At 37.1% G+C, this 26,926-nt stretch overlaps 3 protein-coding genes across 7 annotated transcripts; all 3 read right to left on the bottom strand.

Annotated features, from left to right (window-relative positions):
- Positions 1 to 777: 777 nt before the first annotated feature.
- On the bottom strand, positions 778 to 12,960 carry sesn4 (sestrin 4). Its single transcript, XM_056770112.1, has 9 exons — positions 12,746 to 12,960; positions 5,419 to 5,616; positions 5,037 to 5,219; positions 4,687 to 4,932; positions 4,142 to 4,250; positions 3,850 to 3,974; positions 3,416 to 3,582; positions 3,075 to 3,219; positions 778 to 2,907 (listed from the first exon to the last, which is right to left on the bottom strand). Exons 1-9 carry the CDS (start codon positions 12,809 to 12,811, stop codon positions 2,818 to 2,820), a joined length of 1,329 nt encoding a protein of 442 aa, XP_056626090.1. The 5' UTR covers positions 12,812 to 12,960; the 3' UTR covers positions 778 to 2,817.
- A 5,315-nt stretch (positions 12,961 to 18,275) lies between these two features.
- Positions 18,276 to 23,928, bottom strand: c16hxorf65 (chromosome 16 CXorf65 homolog). 5 transcript variants are annotated; one of them, XM_056769342.1, is made up of 7 exons: positions 23,792 to 23,928; positions 21,776 to 21,876; positions 21,506 to 21,592; positions 19,193 to 19,315; positions 18,921 to 18,986; positions 18,717 to 18,832; positions 18,276 to 18,427 (listed from the first exon to the last, which is right to left on the bottom strand). In XM_056769342.1, the coding sequence occupies exons 2-7, from the start codon at positions 21,798 to 21,800 to the stop codon at positions 18,395 to 18,397; spliced, it is 450 nt and encodes a 149-aa protein (XP_056625320.1). In that variant the 5' UTR covers positions 21,801 to 21,876; positions 23,792 to 23,928; the 3' UTR covers positions 18,276 to 18,394. The 5 variants fall into 5 exon arrangements, with proteins under 5 accessions (XP_056625320.1, XP_056625322.1, XP_056625321.1 ...); XM_056769344.1 differs by having other exon boundaries at positions 21,506 to 21,556; XM_056769343.1 differs by having other exon boundaries at positions 21,776 to 21,873.
- Positions 23,929 to 24,195: 267 nt separating this feature from the next.
- On the bottom strand, positions 24,196 to 26,906 carry il2rgb (interleukin 2 receptor, gamma b). Its single transcript, XM_056769339.1, has 8 exons — positions 26,782 to 26,906; positions 26,276 to 26,360; positions 25,966 to 26,144; positions 25,387 to 25,526; positions 25,144 to 25,303; positions 24,967 to 25,063; positions 24,513 to 24,597; positions 24,196 to 24,411 (listed from the first exon to the last, which is right to left on the bottom strand). The coding sequence occupies exons 1-8, from the start codon at positions 26,867 to 26,869 to the stop codon at positions 24,208 to 24,210; spliced, it is 1,038 nt and encodes a 345-aa protein (XP_056625317.1). The 5' UTR covers positions 26,870 to 26,906; the 3' UTR covers positions 24,196 to 24,207.
- Between the last annotated feature and the right edge of the window lie 20 nt (positions 26,907 to 26,926).

Genomic DNA, 26,926 nt, shown 5'->3' with positions numbered 1-26,926 from the left:
ATACGTGATCTTTCGGTAAAGAAGCAAAAATGTGGAAACATCTTAGTGCTTTGAAAGGGAGTGAGCCACTGGTTGGAATTTGAAACCTCGCCGCTAGATGGCGCTAAATTTTATACACTGTACTTTTAAGGTGCAACTTCATAATTAAGTATCATGTAATGTATCATCAAGTCATATGTCATTCTCAGGCACATGAGGTCTCACAGAAGCCCTACCTCAATATCCCTGTCCTTGCATTGCCCAACACATTTTCTGACCAAGTTCAACTTGAAAGTCTTTGCTAATAGGCTGGGTGAATTGAATCAGGTGTGTTAAATTATGCAGACATGTGAAATCTATTAATTGACCAAAATTGTGAAAGATGCCTTAATATAAGGCAAACCTCAACATTTAGGAGGTGCTATGGTTCCCCATATTTGAAAAGACACCCTCTCATTTCAACACAATAACTTCCTAAAGTTTGGCACATCTATAAATGTGTATATTGTTTTATAACAATAAGAATATCTAGATCTTTATAGCTTGTTTTAAAGCATTTTAAGTCATCTTGAGGGCCTCTAGTAGCCAATGCAATAATGTTTTTCGTCAAGAGGATGAGCACGGAGGTTGTCAATAGATGGCGTAGTCTCACAAGTTTCCATCTCCACATTTTTTAACACAACTCCACAAGCATTTCGTGTATTCATTTAACCATGAAGTTTATCACCCAAACCAAATCACTACACCTGATAAATATGAGTTTGTCAATAAGCTTCAAATAAAAACAGGACACAGCAATCATATTGCATTTCTTTATAGAAAAAATAAGCTTTCACATTTCAAAAGTTTTTTGCTCATTTTTAAGTTTTTTTTCTTTTTTTGGTCATTTAAATTTTTATATTTCCTACATTTACGTGGTAAATAAACATTTTGGCAAATGCCCTGCTCGTTCGTTCTGTCCTCCAGCTGAGGTGGTAGTCTACATCTCAGGGATGTGGCAGACTGCCATTCAAGAACAAGCATTTAAGACAGTCCTGCTTAAGGTAGAATGGCCATTCATTCAGCAGTCCTATTCTGCTCCACAACAAACTGTTGGAGCATTTTGTACGTTGTTGGTGTTTACTGTCAGTAGGCTTTCATAAAGAACGCTTCCTCCTCCAATCCCAGCTTGAATGACTGTTAATGTAGTAGCGTGAGGTTTAGTTCAGAAACTTCAGTCTAGTGTAGTCATACCGATGAGCTACGAGTCAACAGCTCCTGTATGAGTTCTGTACAAATTTCTGATGAAACCAATAAACACCATCATCATCCCGCAAAAAAAAGACACTTAAAAGTGAACAAACATAATGCAACGTTTAACACACATAGACACACAGGTGGCGCCCAAGTTGTTTCGTCAACTTTCGTAACCAGCCAGCCATGAGTTAACACAGTACAGGTCATTGGCCTTCCCAACATTCATGGCATCAGTGGGATCAATACCTCTCCAAGACATTTGTAATGAAGAGCTGCAAAGAGGCATTTCGATCACACTTGGTATACGTGCAAAAGTTTCAGTGCAAAGAAAAGAACAATCGGTGCAGATGGGCTGACCGTGAACCCATTCGCATTAGAAAGACAAAGTTGACAAAATTGTTCTGTCACAAGTCCTTCATTTGATCTACACCATCATGTCAATATTAAAATCACATTTTCATAAGCTTATCTGAATATTTATCTCCTCGCGTACATTTCACGGTGACTTCTTATTTAAAAAAAAAAAAAAAGATAAAATAAAATAAGTCCCAATTATTATATACTTCATACTAACACTTGATGTCCACACAATATTTTTCAGTGATCACTGGTCATTTGACAAATCACTCAGTGGATAGTTATTCATTTCTATTTAGCAGACAATTTAAGGGAGTTTAATTATTTAGTGCGTTAACAGGGCAGTCTGTATAGAGCAGGTAAACAGATTGTCTGCCACGAGAGACCAAATAAAGAAAATTTGAATGCAATGTAAGCATTTGACTGTCCAAATTAAACATTGCCATTGTTAAGTTTGAGATGAATAATTAGACCAGGTGTTACAAAACCTATGAATGTACCCACATCGATATTTATACCGCCTGTGCAACAGGCGTGATTATCCGTACACATCATCATTTTTTAATCTAAATGAGTGAAAAATGCTACTTGGACAAATTGTGTGCCGAATAAAGCTTATGGAGATAATCTACATACTGTCTTAAAAGTGCTAATTAAAACCAAAGTATCAGGCATTTTCATACCCTTTGTTAAATTTTGCTCTGATCTCACTGTTCAACATTTAACATATGAAAGCCATGTTAAGCAAACACATTTGTCCTCTCACTCATATCCTGTAAACAGTGACTCAATTGGCTTAGACCCTTCCAAGAAACCGATACCTTGGAATCAAACAGTTGGACACTTCTTTCTTTCGACAACAAAAACAAACAAACAACGAGGAAAATATTAATAACAACTGAATAAAAATAATTGCACATTAACAATCCGAGATAATGATACTAAAAAAGGTAGAAAATGAAGAGTACACTCACAGAACACTATAGAAACAAAGCAGAAGGGAAAACATGCAGAAATGACAGGAAAGATTGCTTTGCACCGTTTTTCCTAAAGTTTCTCCTTTGGCAAAGAATTGTTTCACAAAAGTACCTTGTGTCACGCCAGTAAACTCGCCATGTATCACAGACACAACACATATAGAAGTGACAGATCTCGCGTTCGTATTACTTCTCCATCTGTGATTTTCCTCTATTGTCCCATGCGATTGTGTCACACTGTGTCTCTGTGGCGTTAAATACTTGTGTCCTACGCGATCATGTATTGAGTGATGGCTCTGAGCGCATACAGCAGCTCGGCCTGCAGACGTGCCTCCATCACCAATACATTTACATGGACCTATAAGTGGAAAGAAAAACAACAGAACTGTGATTATGGAGTGTTTTGTATGGTAAGGTCCACTTTAAAGACATATAACAGCATAACAAGGTGTAAATGAAAGACAGATGGTACAAAAATGTAGACAGAAATGTTGGGCAGGAATGCAGGTAAGAGAAGAAAAGCACCTTCTCTGAAGCTTTGATAGGAGCCCAGGAGAGCGGACACAGAGGGGTCTTGCTGGAGTCGGGATAGCAGGCCAGGGCTTTTATATAAAGTTTCATGCCACGCTCCATCAATCGGTTAACTTCCCCGTAATCATAATCATCATACCTGAAAGATGATTGATTTTAATAACAGACTTATTAACCACTGGAAATTTATTGTAGGAGTGTATTACAAGGTCTTTCATTTCAGAGCCAGGTCTCTTGATATCACTTTATTGCATTAAATTTCATGTTTCATTGAAGCGCAATGTGACACTTTCAACAAACCAAATACAAACAACAAAGCTTGAATCACATTGTACCTTATGCCGTAGATGCAATGAATATAGTTCCAGATGGCTCTTTTGAGGTCGGGGCTATGAGGGAAAGGGAGGGAAGCCACATTGCGAAACCGCTCGTCTAGCAAGTGGCCTATATCTGAGTACAACCTGTTGACCAGCGAGAAGCCGTGATCCTCCCACGAGTAGTCCTGTACATACAACCGACCAAAAAACAACATATTTTTGGCACTGCTAACTTTAGAACATACAAACTTGTCCTATTTAAATCAAATGTCACACACACAGCCTGCTTGAATGATATGGACATCTGAGAGGACTGGCCAGGGGTACAAAGCTTCCTTTTAAGGTTTTGACAGTCTTAAGAGGGAGGACTTTAGCTGTAATTCGGACTCTTCGAAACCCTTGGCTCTGACCTCCATTTGGTAGGTGACACCCAATGTAGAGTCTGTCCCCACCTGCACTCGAAATACTTGGAAATGGTCCTCCTCCCGTCGGGTGAATTCCTGGTATCCGAATTCTGGATCCGTGACGAAGCGGGAGGGGTCAGCAGAGCACATCGCCTCCTCCTCTTCCTCTGCATCTAATATGGGGTTGAATTGGAGAAAGACATCTTATGAGAGACCCTCCATATCAGGTTCCACGAAGGAGGTTTGACACAAAAAGTTCTTGTGTAAAAATAACTAATTATTTAACCCAAATTACACATCCTGTTTACAGCGATTACATGACACACCACCTTAGTCATACCTGCATGTGGGAGTGTCTGTGACACTCCTATTCGATCTCCTTTTCGTTCCTTCTCCTCTTTTTGGATTTGCTCTCGAAAGCAAGCGACCTCACAGCTGGAGTCTAGGGACTGTAAAAAAATCACAGAAAATGTTAACTTAACAAACCAGGCAGGCTTTGTCAGAATTACTACTCGCTTCTAACTGTCAAAAACGAAAGAAGTTTTGGAGACAACATGTTATTATTCAAACCATTATTGTTAGCAGTCATGCCCCATGTTTGTAAAGTGTTTATGTCATTTTGATTTATATATATATATTTCCTGTTAAGTAAAATAAATAAAGCGGTTTAATACAAAAAATCTGGTAAATTTACAGTTTTAATTTCATTTGTATCATTTTCTACTGCTTGCCATTGTTTTTCTTTTTTACTGCAAGTTTTTCAAATGTTTATTAGCTGAATCAAGTAATTATTAACACTAAAAGGATATTTTAGTGTGGTTTCAAGAATGGACACCATGGATTTTACAACTGAATGTATCAGTTGAAAGGTGACCCGTTCCGTACCCTTCGCCGTTGTGTTTTTTCAGGGGGTGCAGCAGGGGCTGGTGATAGGGCCGTATTTCCGTTAGCAGCGTCACAGAGACAGAAGCCTGGGGGCGTGCCGTGAGGGACCCTGGAAGTGGCCGCGATGTCCGGGTCTGAACCGGAACCAAAAACAAAACTACAAAGCGAGTGACAGTGGGCCAGAAGAACCACCGCCTGTACCAGCTCAGCCAGAGACCAGCACTGCTCTCCTGTTTTGAGTAGCGCCTATAATACACAAAAGAGCAACATTACTACACTCTAAAACACAAACAAAAATCACCTGAGCATTTACTTCATCAGAGAACAAATGTATTGCATATGTCATGTACCTGTATGTGTGTGCGAGCTGTGAGCCAGGGTTGATGGGCCAGGACCTTGTTGATGTGGTCGAGCTGTTGTAGACGCGGGGGCGCTGCCTCCAGCCCCTGAAGCCATGACGGGTCTCCGCCTACACGCAGGAACTGAGCCGAGTGCAAAGACACCAAGTAACTACAATGATGCCGTGCTGCAGCCTGAAACATAAACACAAAGACGCTTAAAACAATGCATGAGCAAATTTAAAAACAACTACATAAAAACTATTTGTAGGTAGAGGTCTTGAAGTATCTCATCAAATAGCAACAAGAGATCCACAAGATATCAATGTGCTTTGACCATTAAATGTTACAGTAAGTCACCATTTTAATATCTGTGTATGTGCCATACTCCTACCATGATGGCAATGTAATGGCGGTAAGGCAGGGGCAACGGGCCATCCATATAGAGGATGTAGTGCTGGGTTCGCAGGAAACTCTCCAGGTACTGTGGATGGGAGGCCATCTGCTGAGACACCGTGTCCAGACGCCCCCTGCTGGCCAAAGCCTTAACACGCAACAGAGAAGCACGGTCTTTCTCAGAGTTCACCATCACCTGTCAAAAGAATAAAACCTTGAGAAATTGTTTCCTTACAAAGATTGGATTTAAAAATATAAAATTTATTTGGAGGCAATATATGAAACAACACATTGCACATTTGATACGAATCCTAAAAGAGCCACCTTACAATAACAAATGCACTAGACATTTCATTCTAAACATTCTTCAAATAGCTACATAAAAAAAGCAGCAAACACATAAGACCTCTTCCATGGGTATAGGGAGACAGTAATAGAAATTCCTCAAGAGGAGCGGGCCACTACGGTTTTGGCCTCCTTTAGTACACCGACTAGACAGATGTCTGTTGACCCGAATCTCCAACTTTCACACCTCAAGATGCTTAAAATACATCCAGACACTGGTCACCGTAACCGCAGTTACAGGCACTGCTTTATTAAATCAGCGGGCAGAAGCAAAATCTTACTTTTGATAAATAGAAACCTAATAGAAAGAGAAATGGGGTGGCAGAGAATATTTCCAGATGCCCTTCTTGAATCAGCATTAAGGATAGAAGACATATGCATTGCTGATTCATGTCTTTGTGCTTTAAATGTCTTTGTGCTTTTTGCTGACTGCAAAACCGAAGCCCTGTGCATGTGCCTTCTGGCCTGCTTTGTGTCTGACTCTGGGATTATGAAAATCCTTCCCACTCCTCTCCTGGTACACAAACCAATTCTTGGGGAGAAATGGCAGAGACAAACTGGAGACCGGAGAATAATCACAAAGCTGAATCACAAAACATAAGCAAATAAAACTTTAATTTAACATTAAAGACCAAAGATATAGAAATAAAACAGTAAACCAGCAGTTAACAGATCTTGACTCTTCTTTCTAGCATGTGAAAGTCCAGCTGTGTGTTTGTTAGAGGTCTTTTGAAGCATTGACAGTAGTGGCTTCTTCGAGTAAACAGCTACTCAGTTGGGCCGACAGGAGTCATGGAGAGGAGGAGGTCAGTTACACTTTCGAAGGGGTTGGCTTGTGACTGAACTCAAACATGAATGCGGTCACGTATTGACTGAAATCCTGTTACATAGTTACGGGGGGACAACTGAGGGCCCCGGCCAAAACAGACCTGAGCCAACGTAACTCTTACTGACACTACTGAATATTCACATTAGTGGAGTGATGGCACAGTGTGTGCAGCAAAGTCTGAAGACCAAATATGATTATATAAAAATAAATAGTTTAGACTATCTTAACAAAAAACGATCATTTTAGTTTTATTTTCCATCAGAATGAGAATCATAATAAGGTTGATTTTCCAAGTGTGCACACAAGGAATTTGTTCTGTTTACAGGAGCTCAATCGTCTTAAACACACAGTATATACATAACACAAGAATAGAATATAAATGTAAAATATAAATATAAATAATACAAAGGTGCAGTTTACTGTATTTGCAAGTGTGCCTAGTAAATACTGTATATTACAATTGTGTACTGTAAAGTTTTATAACCATAAAAGATTAAATGTATTTACATATTGTATAAGAGGTTAAAATCATGTACTAAGAACCTCTGTGAACTACCTTGAACTCCAAAAGAAAATATTGTTTTTGAAACAGGATAAACTGGAAAAATAACAACATGCTTGCAGATCTTAAATAGAACTACTGCAAAGAAATCAAGCTCGTATTCATGTTTAAACAACACAATACTAATGTTTTACATCATGTATTTTTGAATTCAAATTATACAGTATATGATGGAATAAACTTGATTTTCTTTCACAACTTTCATGTGTCTTTGCATTGCTGTTAGATGACTTCATGTCATTCCTGAGGTTTGTTTCTGGTGAAATTCAAATGAACACGGAAATGTCATCCTACCCGTCAGATTGTCCTACCAGGCATGCGTATGTCAATATTATATATTTTTGCGATGTATAATCATCCTACCTGTTAATTTTATACTGCTACCACGATCTGTATTTCCGTTGTGAAATCACTCTACATATTTATTAATAACTGGTAGGACAATTTGATAGGGTATTTTGCATTGTACATTAATCCTACCTGTTTATATAAAAACTGAAGGATATGTAATATCTGAAGGATATCTGATTTACGCTGTAAACTTTTTAATGTGTTAATTTTAGGCTGATAGGACTATCCGAGATGTATTTTGCATTGAAAAATCATCCTTCCGGTTTATTTTGTCCATGTGGTTTAGATTATATTAAGTTTTGCCCTGCGGTAGATAAATCTGACAGGGTAGGACAATTCGACAGCACACCGGCATTGTGATTCCAACAAATGTTTCACTTTCGTCACGTGACTCTCACTGATCTGTGCTACGGCTGCAAACTGTGTTTTAAACAAATATACACAACCCTACGCGGCATAAAACCTAGCAATGTACAGACCAGACTAGCCTGACTTTATTTCTGTGGAGCTCGTGTTGTATAAAGAAGACGCATATCTGCGAAGCTTGCGTTTTATAAAGAAGATGCGCATCACTTTTATAAAGATTTGTCTCTGCACAGCTTGAGCCAGACGCGCCTCACATTATAACGCCGCAGGGCGCTGTAGCCATCGTCCGATGCCAATTTGGTAGACATCGCCCAACCCTATTGGGTCCAATACATGGCAATCTGTTACTTAATATATAGCTTTATATTTTATTAAGTTATGTTTAAGGGTAAAAACTGTGTGTCGCAGTTGTTGTCAAAAACAAGTGAACTGTAGAGTTTGAACAAGTCCACCTATTGGTCTTCCCTTCCTACTGAAGCTTTTCATACAAGGGGTTGATGGAAAGGAGAGGGTTATAAATAGTTCAAAAGACAGCTGAGATAGCAGATGCACAGATAAGAAACATACGGCAATCCTGCTTTACTTATGTGGGACATCATAAACATCCCTCCAGACTCTAGACTTACATATGAACCGTCGATCAAGGCCTTCGGTGAATGTATGCAGCCAAACCCGTGTTAGAGAGACCCTTTATATTCAAAATGTGTTGGAGTTGAGTTTTACACAAACTGTGTCAATACATCGAGATGGTACAGTGGTTTGCACCCCTTTCCAAAATGTGTCAACCCTGTGACTAAGGACTTTCAAAGGTCTGACAAGCTCGATATTTAATATTTAAAACAAACAACTCACACTGCAGATAGTTTAGGAGTCATTTTGAGAAACCACCTGAAATAAAAGTCAGCGGTACGATGAGATACCAGCAAAGAGACTGACCCACATCTATCCAAGAAATCCACGTCAGACTGGTGGTGAAAGCAATACTATGTTTCTGTATGCGACAAACAGTCTATTGCAAAACATCTGCAAGTTAAACATACCATACAGAGTACCATGGACTAATATTACATTCAATAAGTCATTTGACATAGACATGCATGTAAAGATGTGGCCTATTTTTACACACAACCCATACTTTGGTTGGACACCATTGAGATTTTGATGCACTGGGAAAGGATCTAAACCTTAATTTACAGTCGTGCGTAGGATCAACGCTGTAGGTTGTGCGTAGCTCTGCGTAGCCTGACGTGCACATCTCCAAAAATATAACAACGCATAAACTCAACACGGACTCTACGGGGAACTCAAGCAAATTGATTGGCCTGTTTGGAAAAAAAAGGTTACAAAACTAATCGATAGCGTCATGTTTACTAAAACGCATTTCCGTATGAATTATCTAAGGAAATTATATGTTCTTCTGTGTTTACGAGCTGTAGCTTCTTCTGATCTTTTCTTGGTTACACAAGCAACACGCGCATGGACACTGTCGCCCAGTGATCATTGCCTGTTGGTGCAGACAACAAGTATAGAGGAAAACCGGCACGTTGGCTACAGAGAAGGTCCTACGCACGACCATAACTTTGAATCATATAATACAGTGAACCTCTGGACATATTGTATTAAAACAATAAACTAACGCCACACGCCATTTAATGAAGAGCACATGCCTTAAACAACACATGCGATTCACCACAGGGACTCGTGTGCACTTTCCCTAATAAATACATCATGTCTTTGAGCCTGTTCAAATACCCAAAACTCATCAACAGTGACCCAGAAAAACAGACAACTGTAAATAAAGACAAAATCCACATTCTATTGCGGTTAATACAGAATTGAGCTTATAAAGCCTGTATTGACAGGATGACCCAAGTCGAAACAGCAGGGTAGTCTGTGACTCGGGATTTAGACAAAACATTGCAATTAACTACTAATGAAACTTCAGAGGGAAATTAGAGACTAACGCAAGTCATATGAGAGGCTGGCAGATTCGCTCACACCCACAGAGTCAGCTCAATGAAACAACGCAGCAGATGCTGTCAACAACAATGTGAAAAACAAACAAGAGCTAAACTTCTCTTATTTAACGCAGAAAATGAGGTTGATGAATAAAATCAGAAAGAGCCACGGTCAAGGTCACAGTGAAAGGCTATTTTGAAAGCATATTTACTGTCACTACAGGATGTCTCATCAGCATCGGTAACTAGCACAGACAAGTCTTTACCAACAGTCAACACGGAACAGGAAGTCAGTCTCATATCCTCTTGGCGAGTCCCTCAAAAATTCAGCTGAACTTTCATTTCTTGGCGCCAATTTAAGTTGATCATAATTCATGTTTGCAAACTCTCTCAATCGTATCTTCAGAAATGTTTTCTTTCAAATTTAGTTTTTTATATAATTGTTGCTTTTTATAATATCGTGGGAAGTGTGTTATAGAAAAGCATCTCACTATGTATCAGACCGTGTGTGGTTCAATTGTGACACATAAAAACAATGACGGTTTCTCTGGCCTTTTGAATTCATTTATAGACCATTTGTTAATTGAACCTGAGGTGATACACCGAAACCAGCATCAAAAGGTCCTATCGCTACAAAAAAGGTGCATTATCATGTGACGTTTCGTGAACAAACAAAACAGCGGATTTGAATAGATTTGCGTGTACCCTTACATTGTGATTTGAATATTTCTAGCTGGTCAAACAGCCCAAAGACAAAAACACGAGAAAACACAAACCCCTATAGACATCCAATAAAGGCATTCGTCATACACCTAACAGAACCAAATTAAACTGATGTTGTGAAAAACAGCCAACTGCAGGTCTTTTGTCATTCGAGGACTATCTAAACAGGAGGCATTGAATGACCGGAGGCATCAGTTCAGGGACAGAGTCCAGAATAAGAGCAAGATGCGATATTCAATCTGCATTCTCAGAAGGCCTAGAGGGGTCTATCCTTGACACCCGCACATGTCCCAACGTCTGTTACACAAACCCATCGTTCTCTCCCTCTCTACAAAGGAAGCACTATTTTGGCTTGCCAACCTGGAAGCCAGGAAGAACAAAATAGCCAGCTGCACCTCACTGGGGGCTGGACTGAAACTGGCCTGATGGCAAACACGCACACAGACAAACACGGCGAGTCACATATGGAATCCATATTATGGATACAGTCAGACAAGAAGAAAGACAGCGCGACATACATAAAGAATAGAGACCTGCACAGCTCGCACGGAGCAACATACTCAAATATGAGTAAAGACATCATATGCCAACATATTGCCATTATGGCTACAAGTTTATTGTGTTAACTATGTTTCATTCCACATCAACACCGATTGTTATTGGATTGCAATAACATTCAGTTGAGGCTATGTGCCTAAAGTGAGGAGATCTAAAACAAGACACTGACATGTTTACTTTATAAAAGAGCAACCGAGAGAAAATGGGACCGTGTTTATAACGTTAACAGCTCATGTACAGGCTCGGGGTATTTTTATGGGCAGAAAAACGCGATCATATTCCAGAGAAATGTTTAAATGACATTCCTCTATTGTTCTCTCGCATGCGGAACGGCGCTCTTACGCACCCGCAGGCCAAGCGAGGTACTGCAGGCGAATGAGGAGAAAAACAAGTTTGATTGGCAGTACATCAGCATCACATCACACACTCGGGAGGCACAGAAAACACCTCAAATCGAATAACCCGACCATGAAAATGCGTTTATGAATGTTTAATCTTCCCTCAGGGTTACGTAGATCGCGGTGTCACGTTATACGGCTGTACGTATTCACGGTGCTTTGTGTGTTAGCGCGACATGAAAAGCGACAGCGTCACGGACACTGAGAAGATTCATTTGAACAAATGCTTAAAAACAGCTTTGAGGCTGTTATGAGATGAGATGTGGAATGGGGAAACAATAAAAAACAAATTACTTAATGCACAATAACTTCAGTGAGTTGAATCTACAGTATTGATTCATCTGCCGTCTTGCACACAACAAGAGATTCAAGCAACTCAACGCGCTGACAAAGGGCTCATACATTTATAAGACTTAAAGGACAGTAAACACGCGTAACTTCTTTTTAACACTCCAGAATGATGTCAAAGCTTAAAATATTACATTTTTGGCACAAAAGGATTTTTTTATAAAGTCCATAGCCATGGCTTAGCAACCCCCCGGACTGCACCAAAGCAAAGGTTTTAAGATTGTTCCAGAATCCTGCAGCAATTCCCTCAGAAACATTAAATGAGTTTTTTAAACGCAAACCTTTGTAAGTTGCGTTTTGTGAAAGGCGACGTGAGACAATGAGCAGCTGAAGTAGGAACTAGGGACATAGAAAGACAACAATGAGGTATTTTAAACGTATATCACATTCTTTGTTATTAACAGGTGCGATTTGCACAACTTTTCCCACATTTAATACATATAGTGCGAAACATAAAACATGTCAAGTGGTTCAGCCATACAGAGACATACACACATACGTTGAGCCAGAACTTGAAGTGAACCGTCGCAATTCAATGGTTGAAAAGTACGTTAGATACTGTAATAAAAATACCCGAACGGATAGTTTTATAATCTAATATGAATCATCACATTAATGTGTGATTAAGAATAACGGAGCATGCCTCGGAGGACTCTCCATTTAAAGAGGAACTCAATACTTGAAATGTATATTCAAAACGTAACTATTTATTAAACATTTTAATTATGAATCAATTAAGCACAATGGGAAAAGTTTCGACGTTTTGTGTTTTTAAACGGACTGTCAACTTCGAAACTTCACTGTAAGCCCAAAAGTCTAAATACAGTTACAGTTTGCTCTGAAAACGTAACACGGTCTGTTAACTAAAGTGTTATTTGGTACGTTACCTGATTTTGAACCAACTGGCACTGAGTTCCGAGGCGATAATCCATATTTTTTGTACAGATGATCATTTTCCTCTCTGTAAGTGCATGAATGCGGCTCCTCTAGCTTTCTCGGTTCTTTCACCGACCCGCTAACAAAGGCCAAGCCGCTATGAGCTCTACATGTCCGGACACACAGCTGCAGTGTCACTGGGCGAAAAATCGCTTGACTGACACAGGCACGTTGATTTCGTCCAACCAGAGCGCAGGTAAGGCGGGCGATAGAGGGGAGTTATGGCCAATCAGCTTGCAGAAGTAAAATTTATAGTGACGGCGGTGTCTGTCATGTGGTGGAAAAGTACCTGTCAGTAAACCGCACGAAGTCCGCCTACTCATGACGTAATGCCACCTGACAACCAATTACGATATAATAGTGTCATTATACATAATATATATATTTTTATATAGATATATATATCTATATATATATATGAGTGTGTGTGTGTGTGTGTGTGTGTGTGTGTGTGTTGAGGAAAATAAAAAAACTTTTAAAAAATCCCAAACGAAGAAGGTCCAGGTGTCAAGAAACTTGAACTTTATTTGCTCCAGCCAACAAAGGGAGATGTCCTCAAATCATCTGAGGAAACAGCATTTTGCATAAACAGTTGTACACAAACTTCATAGGGCGTCCTCCCTCTTTTATCAATGAGGTTACTAATTTATTTTTTTAAATAAATTTACACACAATATGTACCCTTGTTTTTCTCAATTGACTCCAAATGTTACAGAAAACCCGTTTTTACCAATGTTGCTGGACCAAGACCACCATTATAGATCCTCCTTAACAGTGGAAAGTCCCCAGAATTCATGCAAGCTTATGAACAAAGGTTGGTTCACTTTTAGGCCTCAAAGCCTTAAACTCTAGGCCTCAAAGGCTTAGGCCTCAGACTTCACTGGTTGTTCAAGGTGCTCAAATGTGCTCCAAAAACATATAAAGTGCATTTGTGTAAGTAACCATTTGTTAGATATTCTGATTTCAATACTTTTAGTTATATTAAAACAGTAATATCATAAAAGGGCAAAAATGGATTAATGGATATCAGATCATCATTCTACTAACATATCAATGTCAGCTACTTTTCCTATGAATACTTTTTAGTCGAACATGATGACAGTGCATAACATAGTTGTGGTGAGTGAATAATTAATAATGGTGTGCTTTTTGCTCTATACTGTAATGTTTTTTAAAGAAAATCATCATATATTCCGCCATTATACACAATAAAATATATACATATATATATATATATATATGCTGTCTTAAAACAAATTGATAAAATCTTGTTAATACATTGTTCAACAATTTTAAAGGCAGCCATTTGTAATGTCATATAGCTCATTTGATCTCAATGTGTCTCAAAAAAGTCATAGACGAGTGGTTAACATCTATCAATAGGACTGTTTAATAAAAGCTATACAACTCATTTGAAGCCCTTTTATTCTTGTACCTGAGGTGATTCTAGTGCTATTTAGAATGGCCTGAAGCACTTTTGATTTGTAGAAGTTGTGTTTGGTCACCCATTGTACAAAGATCAGAAAACACCAGTTGAAAAGGGCTTTTATTTTCACTCCCCTCTCAAATACATCTATAACTGGAATCAACATGAGCCATTTTTCACTTCAGGAACGCTTTATCAGATAGGTCTTTATATTTTTGACCAATGCACAAGGAGAAAAACTGCACAATTACTTAAGCACAACCGCAGGGCTTTTAGAATTCTCAAGGCATTGGAAAAACTACCTCAACGGGCTAAACTATGAGTGTGCATATCATAGAGAACTTTAGCGGGGCCTCTTATGTACCAGCCCCACATATAGGGCCCAGGATAACACATGTAGTTTGAACCTTTAAGGAAATAAAAGACACGCAAGGTTGCTCAATACACCAAAATGGTTATCTCTCTGTCCTTCAATTGACATATCATGGCAAAATTCAACAAAATGATAAATTTACAAAACAACTAAATGTGTATTTGTTTTATTGGCTAAGAATGTGAAAAATGTCTTCAGTAATGTTTTCAACGGTCTAATTGAAGTATTGAGGTCTTTAGTTTTTTTTATTGAGTTCTCTCTCTACATAAAGTATCAGTAAAAACTAAAGCAAAGTCTAGTAATGTAAAGAAAAAGGATGCAAAAACAAATCTCACTTTACTATTACTTAAAATACAACTGACACATTTGAATTACAAAACACTAACATTTCATATACAATGTAGGCAATGTAGGGAAAAGGTAAGTAAGATTTTTTTCAAGTGCCTTATTGCAAAATGTTTCCAGACAGAGTTGGAAATCAAATATTACAACAGTGGTTATTGAACATGTGACGTCTTCCAGTTCCGTTCCCCACAAGCCAGAATGATTTTAACAAAAGCCTTCTGGCCTTTATAGTCTGGACACATGCCATGATCTCTCCAGCTACAAATGAATGAGGCTCTTGTTTTGAAAAATTCATTTAATTTTGTGCCATTAAAGTGAGATCAAGTTTAGATATAGATCCCTGAAAATCTGCTGGTTACAGTTACAGACCTAACCCCAATTCACTACAAATGTGGTTACATTCTTTTTTGGCTATCTACACCAAACAAGAGAATTATTACAAAAGTGATAATGGCGAGATTAAATAACAAGAATTCATTTTCGACACTGCATGCTTATTTAAGCAAAAAGGAAAGAATGTGATAAGGTGGAATGAGGTCTCTGTGGTTTTCAAACAGACTATGTTTGCAAAATTGTCTCAAAAATGTATCTGGCACCTTGTAATAAGAGGTTGAAAAAGGTTAAGGGTAAAGTAAAAAATATTCTGCAACAACAAAATCATTATATTTGATCATATCTGTACACATCAACATGCTGCAGAACATCAAACTTTTCAATAAGGCATTAGATAAAACACTTGAACAAATGCATACATAATGCATGACTCGAATACAAAGATGGAAAACAAACAGCAATGTGGAAATGTTGAGATGCAACTGTAAGTATGGTTTTGGTAATAGAAATTATGAAGAAACTTTATTGATAATATACTAGATACATATACAATACATATAATTGCAAATAGTTTACATGCAACAATGTGTAGCTAATATTAATCAAAACTGTTTGTCTAAAAGAAAAATAACATGAACATTTCACATATTTGTGAAGACCATAAAAACATACATTATAATGTTCTTTTTACTTAAAGTCTGCTCTGCCTGTAATAAAGCACACAAGAATCATGCTTTTTCTAATGTTGCTGTAATGCACTGTAATATCCCCAAACAAATACAACATGTATCCGCTCCTCCTCATGCACAGTAGAACAACCGGTTGATTCAGTTGTTTACTCCTCTGAATCCCTCAAAAGTGCCAGTTACTGCATCATGAGGAGGGGCGATCAAGATCCATGAGACCAGTGAATGCTTAAATTAAGACCCTCTGTGTACAAGGAGAATGGAGTTGTGTTCCTGTGCTAAGAGTAAATAATACAGACCCACATACAGCAAGCCACGACACCACAAACTGAAAAGCAACAACATAAGCTGTGTGTAATGCAAAACAAATTCTCAGGGTGTTCAGCATAAAAAAGCTGTTAAATATCCTGTAAAATGTTTATACAGTAATGTTAATTCATACACAAGTATTGTATCGTATGTACAATGAAAAGTGTACTCCAAAAATGTGCTTTGCATTTTGAATAATATAAGCATTTTCCCATTGTTCTGTAAGAGTTTTATGCACTACAATTAAAATCTGTAGAAGGGTAAAAACATTGGGATGATGTTAGCAAACTAACAGAGCTACAACAAATAAAATTGATAATGGGTGTTTTAGTTTTATAGTGTGCGAATAATAAAGGATAGAGAATAATTAGTCATACTGGTGGCACAGAGGGCCCCCCAAATAATATTACGCTAAGGGCCCCCTGAAGGCTTGGGCCGGCCCTGCTACTGGGTATTGGGAAATGGTTACTTTGGAAATGGTTGTTGATTTTGAACCTGTAAATATTTTTTTGACAATAAGGATATTTTGTTCAAATATAGAACCTTAAGGGTATACAGTAGAATCAATCCATTTCATGGATATTGGGAATCGTTTTAAATAAAGAGCAACATAATTTTTAATAAAACAAAAAACAATAACCTATGAAGAGAGCTACACTATTAATAGATTCTCAGAAAATGTCCACAAGAGGGCAACTTTACTTAAAAATGATACACCATTCTTTAAAAACATTGTAACATTTACAAAAATATACTTCTTGTGGAACATATTTATTGTACAGAGCTAAAGATACATTTTAATATTATAATTACATCATACAGAACATGGACATTGTAACACTTCCAATTCATCCCAACCACCTGAATACATTGTGTAAAATGCATGTACTTTCAATGTAAAAATCAATAACATTTGAGAATGTTGGCTGATTATAAAACTTTTCAATCAGATTTTCAGTGAATTTACACAGAGGTAAGGAAGTCTACATTACACATTGACCACATGCAAGCTGACAGCTGCAACCTTCTGTTTGTGATCTAGGGCAGCATTACTGCACAGTAAGTCTTTCATATTAAATCTTATCACACAGTACGACATCCCTTTTAATGCACCTTTCACAATACAACTGACATTTGACATTTTCTAAATATTACAAACAGGGTATAAAGAAAAAAATCAGGTGAGTGTGCCAAACAACATCAGGGAAGGATGTCACAAAAGATTATTATAGCCATAGACGCAAAAACCACTAACTGGCATTTCACCCACACGTTCCTGTCTAATGGCAGCATTCCACCCACATGCTGAAATGCTGTAGGGGAAAAATCTATGTGCTGAGTAACACATCATAAAGTTCTCTGCACCTGCAGGGCCTACGTTCAGATAAAAAAACAGCAGCTGCATGGATGAGAGAGGCCTTGCAAGGCAAACAAGTTATTGATCTCGAATTACATTTCAAGAGATCATCATGCTTTTGACTTATTGCAGAAATGCTGTTTACACCCACTACTGTTAGCACTGAGACTGGTTGATTGCAACCCAAATATAGACGTATCTTAGATGTCGTGTGGAAATTAAAATATGGCACACGTCAATCTAAAAAATGATTTCGCCCAGATTATCTCTCAATTTGTACTCATGCCCAGCCTGAAAGACCTTGGTAACAAACAGGTATTCATACTAGCCAATCACAGGCAAGATGATGACCTCATCTGTTGCTTATTCAAGGGACTATTGGAAAATTACAAAATCCTTAGAAAACATGCTGGAGAAAGGCAGGGAGAAAACAGATAGATGATCACTGCCAAAAATAATTAAGGCCATGTTCATTAAGACGTTTTATAGAGAAACATTTTTTTTATCTCTGATGTAAACAAAGGTTCATATTTGGCATCTAAGGGTTCTGCACAGAATTTTTTGACCTATTACCTTCCAGACACATAACCATCCATTAAAAAAAGATAATATACGTTTTATATTTTAGATAACACAATAAAATAAAGTAATGCAGACTTTAAGGTGAACATTTTATAATTGAACTCAGCATTACTGAGCATGAATAACAGAAGCTCAGACTGGGTTTGTCGATGCTCCTGCTGTCCCAAGTGTGGCGCTGGACTTCTTCATTTACTTGCGTCGCCTTCCTTTTAGTTTTTTAGTCTGCAAAACCAAAGGAAAAGAACAGAAACTTCTCACATATAACATATATGACATGTGTGAAGGGATTGACATCTGTTGTTTGCCATTTTAGAAGAGCAGTCTCATAAAGATTGTTCTGCTGGTCAGATGATAGTCAAATACTTTACCAACAGATTCATCCTCTACATACTTCTATATTGTAAATTTCTGACATTCACAATGAGGACGTTTTTCTGTAAAGTAAAACTGAAAGCAGGTGAACAGATTACACAGAACTTTAAGGGACATATGTGTCACCAAAAGGACTCACAGTTTTGGTTGGTGCTTGAAATCTGCTTTCCTTTAATTTACCACTAGAAGCCTCCAAAACACAAAACTGCTTTAGGCGAGTTCGCTCAAGGTTGTCAATTTGACCCTGCAGGGACTCTGTCAGGACATTACACACGTAAAAAAAAGATATTTATTAATATTAATGAACTAAGAGAAACAAGCTGAATTATAGATGTTGTGGCACCTAATAGAGCAGAATCAACACCAGACAGAAGTGATGTGACAGAGGAATATGCACCATCAGCCGTACCTGTTAACAGGAAAAAATGGAAAACCTTTGATTTAGGCTCAAATAAATTATTTAATCTGTTGGAAATAAAGTTATATGTATAACACAGAAATAGATACAGGCTAACAGAGAGAAATGTACAAATAAAGAAGAGAATAAAACACAGCAATTTAACTCCTGAAGTGAATTCAAACAGATGCAAAGGGATGCAGAAGCTTCAGACTTACGGTTGATACTGCAGACAATAAAAGACTCTCTGGGCTTTAGCAATTCATGAGCCCACTTCTGTGTATTCTGGGGCAGGAAGAGACATGTCATTACTCCTTGTTTATCACACAGATCTATGAGCTCTGAAACACATACATATCAGAATTAAGAATTTTTCTTGGTTGTAAGAAACTTCCAGTTTAAAAGCGTAATTAAAAAAATAGTGTAATAATGATACAAGTAAAAATAAAATTTATGTTACCTTTACCACAAAACCAGTCATACGCACGGGTATATTTGTAGCAATGCCAACAACACAGTTGAAATTATTGATTTTGCTTTTATGCCAAAAGTCTTTAGGATATTAAGTAAAGATCATGTTCCATGAAGATATTTTGTACATTTTACCGTAAATATGTCAAAACGTTATTTTGTGAGTGGATGCAGCAAAATTGTGAACCCAAAAGGCCTTACAAACATCGCTCACTGCCAGTGATGTATAAAGTACCTAAAAGCAATACTTGAGTAAAAGTGCAAAAAAATAACCTTTTAGAATGTGACTTGAGTCAAAGTCTTAAAGTATCAGATAAATATTGTATTTAAGTATCCAAAGTACTTTTTATATTACATCTACTTAAGTATTTAAGGTAAAGTTGAAGCAAATGTTGTAAATAAAAATGTTATTTTTTAAGCATAAAGGTAAAATTGGTGCTTACATAGAAATGTACAACTTCGAAAAAGCTCTGTCTCAAGCTCAGTAGTTATATCAGGAACAACATGTTGCCAACTTGCTACACTATAAAAAATACAAGTTCAGAAAGCACATCTTTATAACTTATAACTTTATAAAAGGATGGTTCCCTCCCACCCTAATGTTATCCCTCTAAGAGAACAACTTGGAACAAAATCAGAACATATCTGTCTGGCCCTTACTTCTTTCTTTCCTTGCCATTTTCTTACATTAACAACACAGTTGTTAGTTAATTTCAGTCATTTGATCATTCATTGAAACTGAAACATGTGCTGTTTATCTTTAAAAAAAGCAGCACATTAAAACCTTTATCTGAAATTAACTGCGGAGAGCACCTTTTTGCACTTGCAAGTTGAGCTTTAACCAAAGATTGGTACAGCATTGTCATGGTGACCCGATTGCCTACTTGTCTATAACAGTTTCTATGCTTTTATTTTGTAGTAACGAACATGCTTAGGGGAAATGTATCAGAGAAAAGTATTCATTTTGTTCAGGAAATGTAGTGAAGTAAAACTCTTCAGAAATATAAAGACTCAAGTAAAGCACAGATACTCCAAAAAAATACTTAAGCACTGTACTTAAGTATTTCCACTTTGTTACATTACAAGACTGCTCACTGTTGCCCGGTTTTTGGAAATTACCCACTCAAGTTTGGTATGTGTAAAGCTTAGAATTTATGCTTTCTGGTTCATCTACTCTCCACAACGTAATTACAGTGGTAATCCAAGAGAGCGCAAAAACAAACGTGTTTCTTCCTAGCAACAGCTTGCTAGCTCCTCTGCTGGACAACTTTAAATGTGATTTCATCAGTATTTTGTATTTTTGCACCCTCAGATTCCAGATTTTAATTTATTCGTACCTCGGCCAAATATCGTCCCATCCTTACAAACCACACATCAATGGAAAGCTATTTGTTCAACTTTAAGATAATGTATAAATCTTAGTTTCAAAAATTGTATGTGTAGAACTAAACAGAACACAGACACAATAACACATATACAGATATAATATACAATGTTAAGGAAAATACATGTGCCGAAAAACAACACAAACATCTTAGGATATATAATCCGACGGGATACAATTTCAGATACGTGTTAAAACTGTTATATAATACGGGATCTCAATGCATCATTTTGCAGCTGCATTGAGGATCATAGACACATGAGGGAGGAGGACATTGTTAATGACAAGTGTAATGACCACTCCATTAGTGACAGGCTGCTTCAAGGTAGGCTAATGTCCTTAACTACATGCCACAGATGTAACAGGATACGTCATACTGACTATGTGTGAAGAGAGAGTGTGAAATATTAACACCAGAGATCCATGACCTTCTGCACTGAGGTCACCGCAGTCACACACTGGTCTCAACTTTAACCTCCTCTGATCAGACATCTCGAGAGTATGTGCCAAGTCTGACCTACTTTTAGGTACATTTCCCAGTATCAAAAGTAAATTCTTTGTCCTCTGTCTATCATCACTAAGCAACTTACACATAACTATGATTGTTCATGTAATTTTGATAAATATCCACAACTTTAGGTTATTTAAAGGTTGTCTGAAAGAGGGATGTACATACCTGACTCAGCCAGTCCCAGCTTGGCTCGTATATGCTGCATTAAGAAAGTAACTGGACAATAGGTGTTGACAATGAAGTGGTCATTTTCTAAACACATAAATATTCTTTAAGAATCAGCTCTTTGCCATTTTTATTAAACCTATAATAGATTAAACAGTAAAATTAAAATATTTATATACAACAACAGTTCATATAAAGAGTGTGTTTGCTGTGTTGAGTTCAAAATCTTACAGTTGTATGACAACACAGAAAGACATGAATGAATCTTACCTCCATGTTTAATGTAAACAAACATGTTTGCAGAAAGCTACAGAGATCAAACCATTATTGTCTGCTGTCCAGTGTCTTAGATGCTGCCTGCTGTAGTCCTGCTAAGAAATTAGTAACAGAGCAACGGAGTAACATAATCTTTACAACTATGATGTCACAATGACAGTGAACCAGAGAATAAAAAAATAGCTTGTGATGGAAGAAAAATATAGGATGTTAAAAGTTTGAAAGTTTATCCATTGAAAATAAGTTGGCAAACTAATATGAAAGTTACATAAATTAATATGCATAAACCAAATAGCATATAAAAAAATGATCTTTTTACATTGTACAATTTTACTGTTTTATTTCACAGAATCTTCAAATATTTGTGGAACGCTGTGAAAAAAAAAAAATTACACAAATAACCGCATATTTTAAGTTAGGTGTAAAATGAAACATGTAATTTACTTGAAAAATATGATATTTTTTCGATATTTTTTACAGTGTTCTCTAATAGATACTTTGTGAAATAAGAAACGATTCTTACAAAATAAATGTAAAAGAAAATAACATCAGGGGCCGGTTGCATAAATAAGTGAAAGTGACATATTTGTCAGTTATGGTGACCCATACCCGAAATGTGACCTCTGCTTTTATCCCATCCAGTGAGTAGTGAACACACGCACAGCAAGTGTTGAACACACGTACACCCGGAGCAGTGGGCAGGTATCACTGCAGTGCCCAGGGAGCATGTAGGGATAAGGTGCCTTGCTCAAGGGCACCTCAATCGTTAACCGAACAAACCGGCAACATTCTGGTCACGAGTCCGACTCTCTAACCATTAGGCCACGATTGCCCTATATAGACATTGTTTAATAATATTTTAATAATAAAACTGAATGTTGAATGAGATAAAATAGTTGATGTGATTTGTCTTTTCACTGAGATTTGATTGGATGTATAAATACAGTCGTTGCATTTTGAAACGGAACTGGCAGCAGACTGACAGGTGAAGGGAAGGAGTTAAGACTTGCTCAGCCCAAGTCGCCTAACTCACATCATGAGAGATTGGATAGTCACTAGGAGTCTAAAGGAGTCTGAAGTGCATTTTCAGATGGCACATGAATTGTAAAAAGAAAATGAACCACACTAATAAGATATTACAAACCAGGCTATAAAAATAGGAATTGTAATTTTACATTTTCATTGGGACTTCTAAGGACTAGTGTGACTTAAAGCCACAAGAAATCAAACAGGATTTACAAAAGCTTTAGATTGTTGCAGTGATTATTATAAATGATTTATCCGTGCACACCATTATTTTCATTATTCATTTGCACAATCTTTAATCGAAACATTAAGCTCATCTCCCCCTCTCAACAACAACTCTTCACCACATGACGTAAGCAACAAAAACGAGGTAGGATTATACTGACTGTCCAATGGCCATGCATTTTTAGCCCTCCCCTCCAGGCCCAACCTACAACAAACCAGTCAAAAAGAGAAAGGCAAAATAAAGCCCGCCTAACATTTTTCAGAAGTAGTTTCACTCTGACATAAGTCATAATACGGAAAAGAAGTCATTCACAACTTTTATTTCATAGTGACTTTAAGGCTGGAATACACTACAAGACTTTTGCTCAGATTTTCAGTCCGGACTTGTTGCAGAAAGCATGCACTAGTCTGCAGATTTTATAGCGTAGTTTGTGATGCCCTGTTTTTCCCTGCAAACTTCTGCAAGTGTGTAATGTCTAACTTTTATGTTAAATCGTGTAGTTTATTCCAGCCTTAACCAAAGTCAGTGAAGAAAGCGTTGTATAAACTAATGGTTGTCTTTAGTAAGACAGTCTAAATTACACAGCTTTGTGGATAAAAGTAACCGAACAACCAAAAACAAAATGGCAGAGAGTAGGCACATTGCGGTCAATTCAGTTCAAATAAACACATTTTGTGATGCAAACTATGCAATGCAAATTACAATAAAAACAAGGCATGTGCTACAATAACTGGTGTAAATCAGTAAGTTTCACAAACCGTCAAAGAAGTTCACGAAAGAAGTCAAAGAAGAAAGTCTCTCCAGCATTTCTTTTAAGGTCTTACAGTGAATATTATTGGTCTCTGAAAACATTGTATGTTCTTATTGCCCATTTATATAAATCATTTGCAACAGCACAATATAAAGTCAGGTCACTCTTTGAATCTAGATCAGTTGACTTGTTTCCATGACAACATAGATCATAACAATAATGTCGTCAGTGGGTCATTAGTCTTAGGTTTTGGCCTTAATTTAGACCGATCAAAGGATTTACGCGATTAACTTAAAATATAAACACCCATCTTAACAGAAACAAAATTGACGACTAACTTGTAAAACAGTCCCAGATGATTTAGTATGTGAACATAGCCTACAAAGTCAAAATCGGAGAACAAACAGGTGAAATGATCCCAAATCACACACTGGCCGATGAGCTAAGCTGTTTTTCAGGCTGTTCCTCAGTGTTTGTCTTATCACAGGTGTCATCTTGGGAAGTGGGAGTGGCCTCAGGTGTGGCACTGACATCACAAGAGGGTGCAGCCTCACATACATCACAGGCAGCCTCGGTGTAGTCTGGCTCAAAGGCTTCCTTAAGCTCTTTGGAGATGTGAATCCAGCTCTGAGCAAGGTAGAGAATTTTGAAGGTCATTGAACATTGAAATCTGAAGAGCGCAATAACCAAGAGTGATAATGATGAATAGATTGTCTAAGAGTGGATACCTCAACATTTCCATCATGTTTTTGAAATAAATCTTGTAAGTTCCTGCTGGGGTCAGGCACAATTGGACGCAAGACAATCTTTATCCTATACATTGAAGAGAAATATATTCGCTCATTTATAGGACGCACATTCTCATTTACAAGATGCAACTGTACCGCACATCTTGTTTGAAAGGTGTGACTTTTTTTAACAAAAGAAAATATGTTTGTACGTTTGTAAACAAACAACATTGCTTTTCCACTGACTTCCATTGTATGGAGACAAAATCATTGACACACTTGTAAAAACATCTTCTCTTGTGTTCCAAAGTCATATATAGGTTTTGAACAACATGGCGATGAATAAATCCCATCATTTGTATTTAAGTAATACAGCGTTTTGTGAGCAGACTTATATTTTATATTCTGAATATGCTGCTATCTTCCACTCTTAAAAGTCATAAACCTCTCTTACCTCTCAAAATGGTACCAAACCAGCAGGGATGTAAAAAAGACAAACAAGATAACCATAGCCAACAGAATTAGCCACCAGGCTGATCTGCTGATGTTCTCTAAAAAAAATCAAGATTTATGAACAAGAACAACAAAAAATGGTTAGAAAATAATAAGTGCAAACGCATTTTATCCTTACCATTTGCTCCTCCATTGCCCCACTTCAGCCAAATGCTCCAGTTACTCCAGAGGTCTGAAGGACCACAGTAACCAGAAAGAGTGCTCCGGACTCGGAAAGCATATTGTTTATTCTGTGACGCAAGCGGCAGACTGTATGATGATTCTGTCACATTAATGTACTGTGAGCAAGAGAGACACTGAGATAAGACATGGGCAGGAATATACTATTGGTCATAAGAATGTCTCTCTTTAACAGTTTGACCTTGATTGTGTCTGTCTCCTGATGCACCATATAAACCATACACTTGTTGCTAGTGTTAGTGCTCTTCTTCCACTGTAGAACAAGTGTGCTGTTTTGTTCAAACCAGACCACTGATATGTTATAAGGAGGGTTTAACCGCACTAAACAAATACACAACAAAATGAAACATGATAGTTTGGAATTAATTCATAAAATCAGATTCATTATACAAAACATTGATCTATTTCTTCAAAGAATGACTGACTGTGCTATCCATGTATTATCTATCTAACCAACCAATTAAACTTGTACTATTGATTTTAGTTTAAGTGGTTTATTGACATTTATATTATGTAAGTATACATAAACAAATATTACCAGAGATATAAATCCAGCTATGTAAAGAATATAGAAACATGTTATTCATTTGACAATTGTCAACAATATGACTGCAAAAAGCAGCAACTGACAATACAAAACCAAACATTTCATGAAACCTATTAAATATTTGTAATAATAACTGATGTATAAGTCCAAGATATAATGTTTGATATAATTGAACACATCATGTCTTATTGTAGGAAAAGACTGTCATCTTACCATATTTATGGAGGGATTCAAAAGCTTGTGAAACAGATTGGTTTCCTCCAGTAGAAATATTTGTATACATTTTATAAAATTTATCCTGATGATCCTTTAGAGGAAGTCTGCAGCCTACAGTGTAATTGTTTTCCAGGATGTACTCAGTACAGTCTTCATATAAAAAATCATCTTTAAATCTGACCGATTGAAAAATGAGCAAAAATCAACATATGCCCACAAAGCATTGAGGCACATTTATTAAATAGAAAATCTAGCCCAGCAGTATGATGAAGAATTTACAGGGCCATATAACTTGAGGCAGACTTACGCACTGCTGAAGGTGTAATTCATCCTTGATGTCTCTGGCCATTTGCACTCCACATACTCAAGGTTGATGATCAGACACTCTACACCTAAACGGGCCAAAATATAAAAAATTCTTAAAATACTTTACTAGAAAATCTAATTCTGTCTACATTTTTTTTTTCAACTGAGGTTTCACTCAGCCCACACACAATGCTAAAACAACTTTTTTGTTAATGCTTCCTCATAACCATGATACACAAAATGATATGAACAGGCATGAAAAACACTGGAAATCCCCACTAAAATCCTCCAACATTAGCTCTCTATTGTTAAACTCTTTTAAATTGCTATTTTAAAAGACAATGCTGAAATGTAAACAAAAATTAAACTCTATCTAAAAGTTTATTTTAAAGATAACTTAACTGCGATTTTTATACATCTCATAAATTGTTATGTACTTCATAACACCATCAACCACAAAAATACTATTTACTAATACAACCATGTTGTGTGTAATTATTTACTTACTCAGATTAGCTGCTGACCAGCATCTTTCCGACAACAGAACAAGAAGTAAAAATACAAAATAAAGTCTAGAAGAGTGTTTGTAAGTCATGCTTGTTTCAGGGCGTCAGAGTAAAAATATGAGTGTGGTCTAACACTACACAGGATG

The sequence above is a fragment of the Triplophysa dalaica genome, chromosome 16, assembly GCF_015846415.1.
Source record: "Triplophysa dalaica isolate WHDGS20190420 chromosome 16, ASM1584641v1, whole genome shotgun sequence".
Taxonomy (NCBI): domain Eukaryota; kingdom Metazoa; phylum Chordata; class Actinopteri; order Cypriniformes; family Nemacheilidae; genus Triplophysa; species Triplophysa dalaica.
The sequence above is the reverse complement of the archived record's forward strand: the minus strand, read 5'-3'. Positions and strand labels throughout refer to the sequence as shown.

Bases quoted from the DNA above. Each gene is read 5' to 3' on its own strand.
- sesn4 (XM_056770112.1), bottom strand. From the start codon at position 12,811: ATGATCATCTGTACAAAAAATATGGATTATCGCCTCGGAACTCAGTGC. The intron at 4,933-5,036 runs GTACATGACATA...TGTGTATTATAG, and splicing joins CAGCTCGCACACACATACAG to GCGCTACTCAAAACAGGAGA. The intron at 3,975-4,141 runs GTATGACTAAGG...ACCCCATATTAG, and splicing joins ACAGACACTCCCACATGCAG to ATGCAGAGGAAGAGGAGGAG.
- c16hxorf65 (XM_056769342.1), bottom strand. From the start codon at position 21,800: ATGTTTGTTTACATTAAACATGGAG. The intron at 19,316-21,505 runs GTATGTACATCC...TATGTGTTTCAG, and splicing joins GCTGGGACTGGCTGAGTCAG to AGCTCATAGATCTGTGTGAT. The intron at 18,833-18,920 runs GTGCCACAACAT...ATGTCCTGACAG, and splicing joins TGTTGATTCTGCTCTATTAG to AGTCCCTGCAGGGTCAAATT.
- il2rgb (XM_056769339.1), bottom strand. From the start codon at position 26,869: ATGACTTACAAACACTCTTCTAGACTTTATTTTGTATTTTTACTTCTT. The intron at 25,064-25,143 runs GTAAGGATAAAA...GATTTTTTTTAG, and splicing joins GGGCAATGGAGGAGCAAATG to AGAACATCAGCAGATCAGCC. The intron at 24,412-24,512 runs GTATCCACTCTT...TACCTTGCTCAG, and splicing joins AACATGATGGAAATGTTGAG to AGCTGGATTCACATCTCCAA.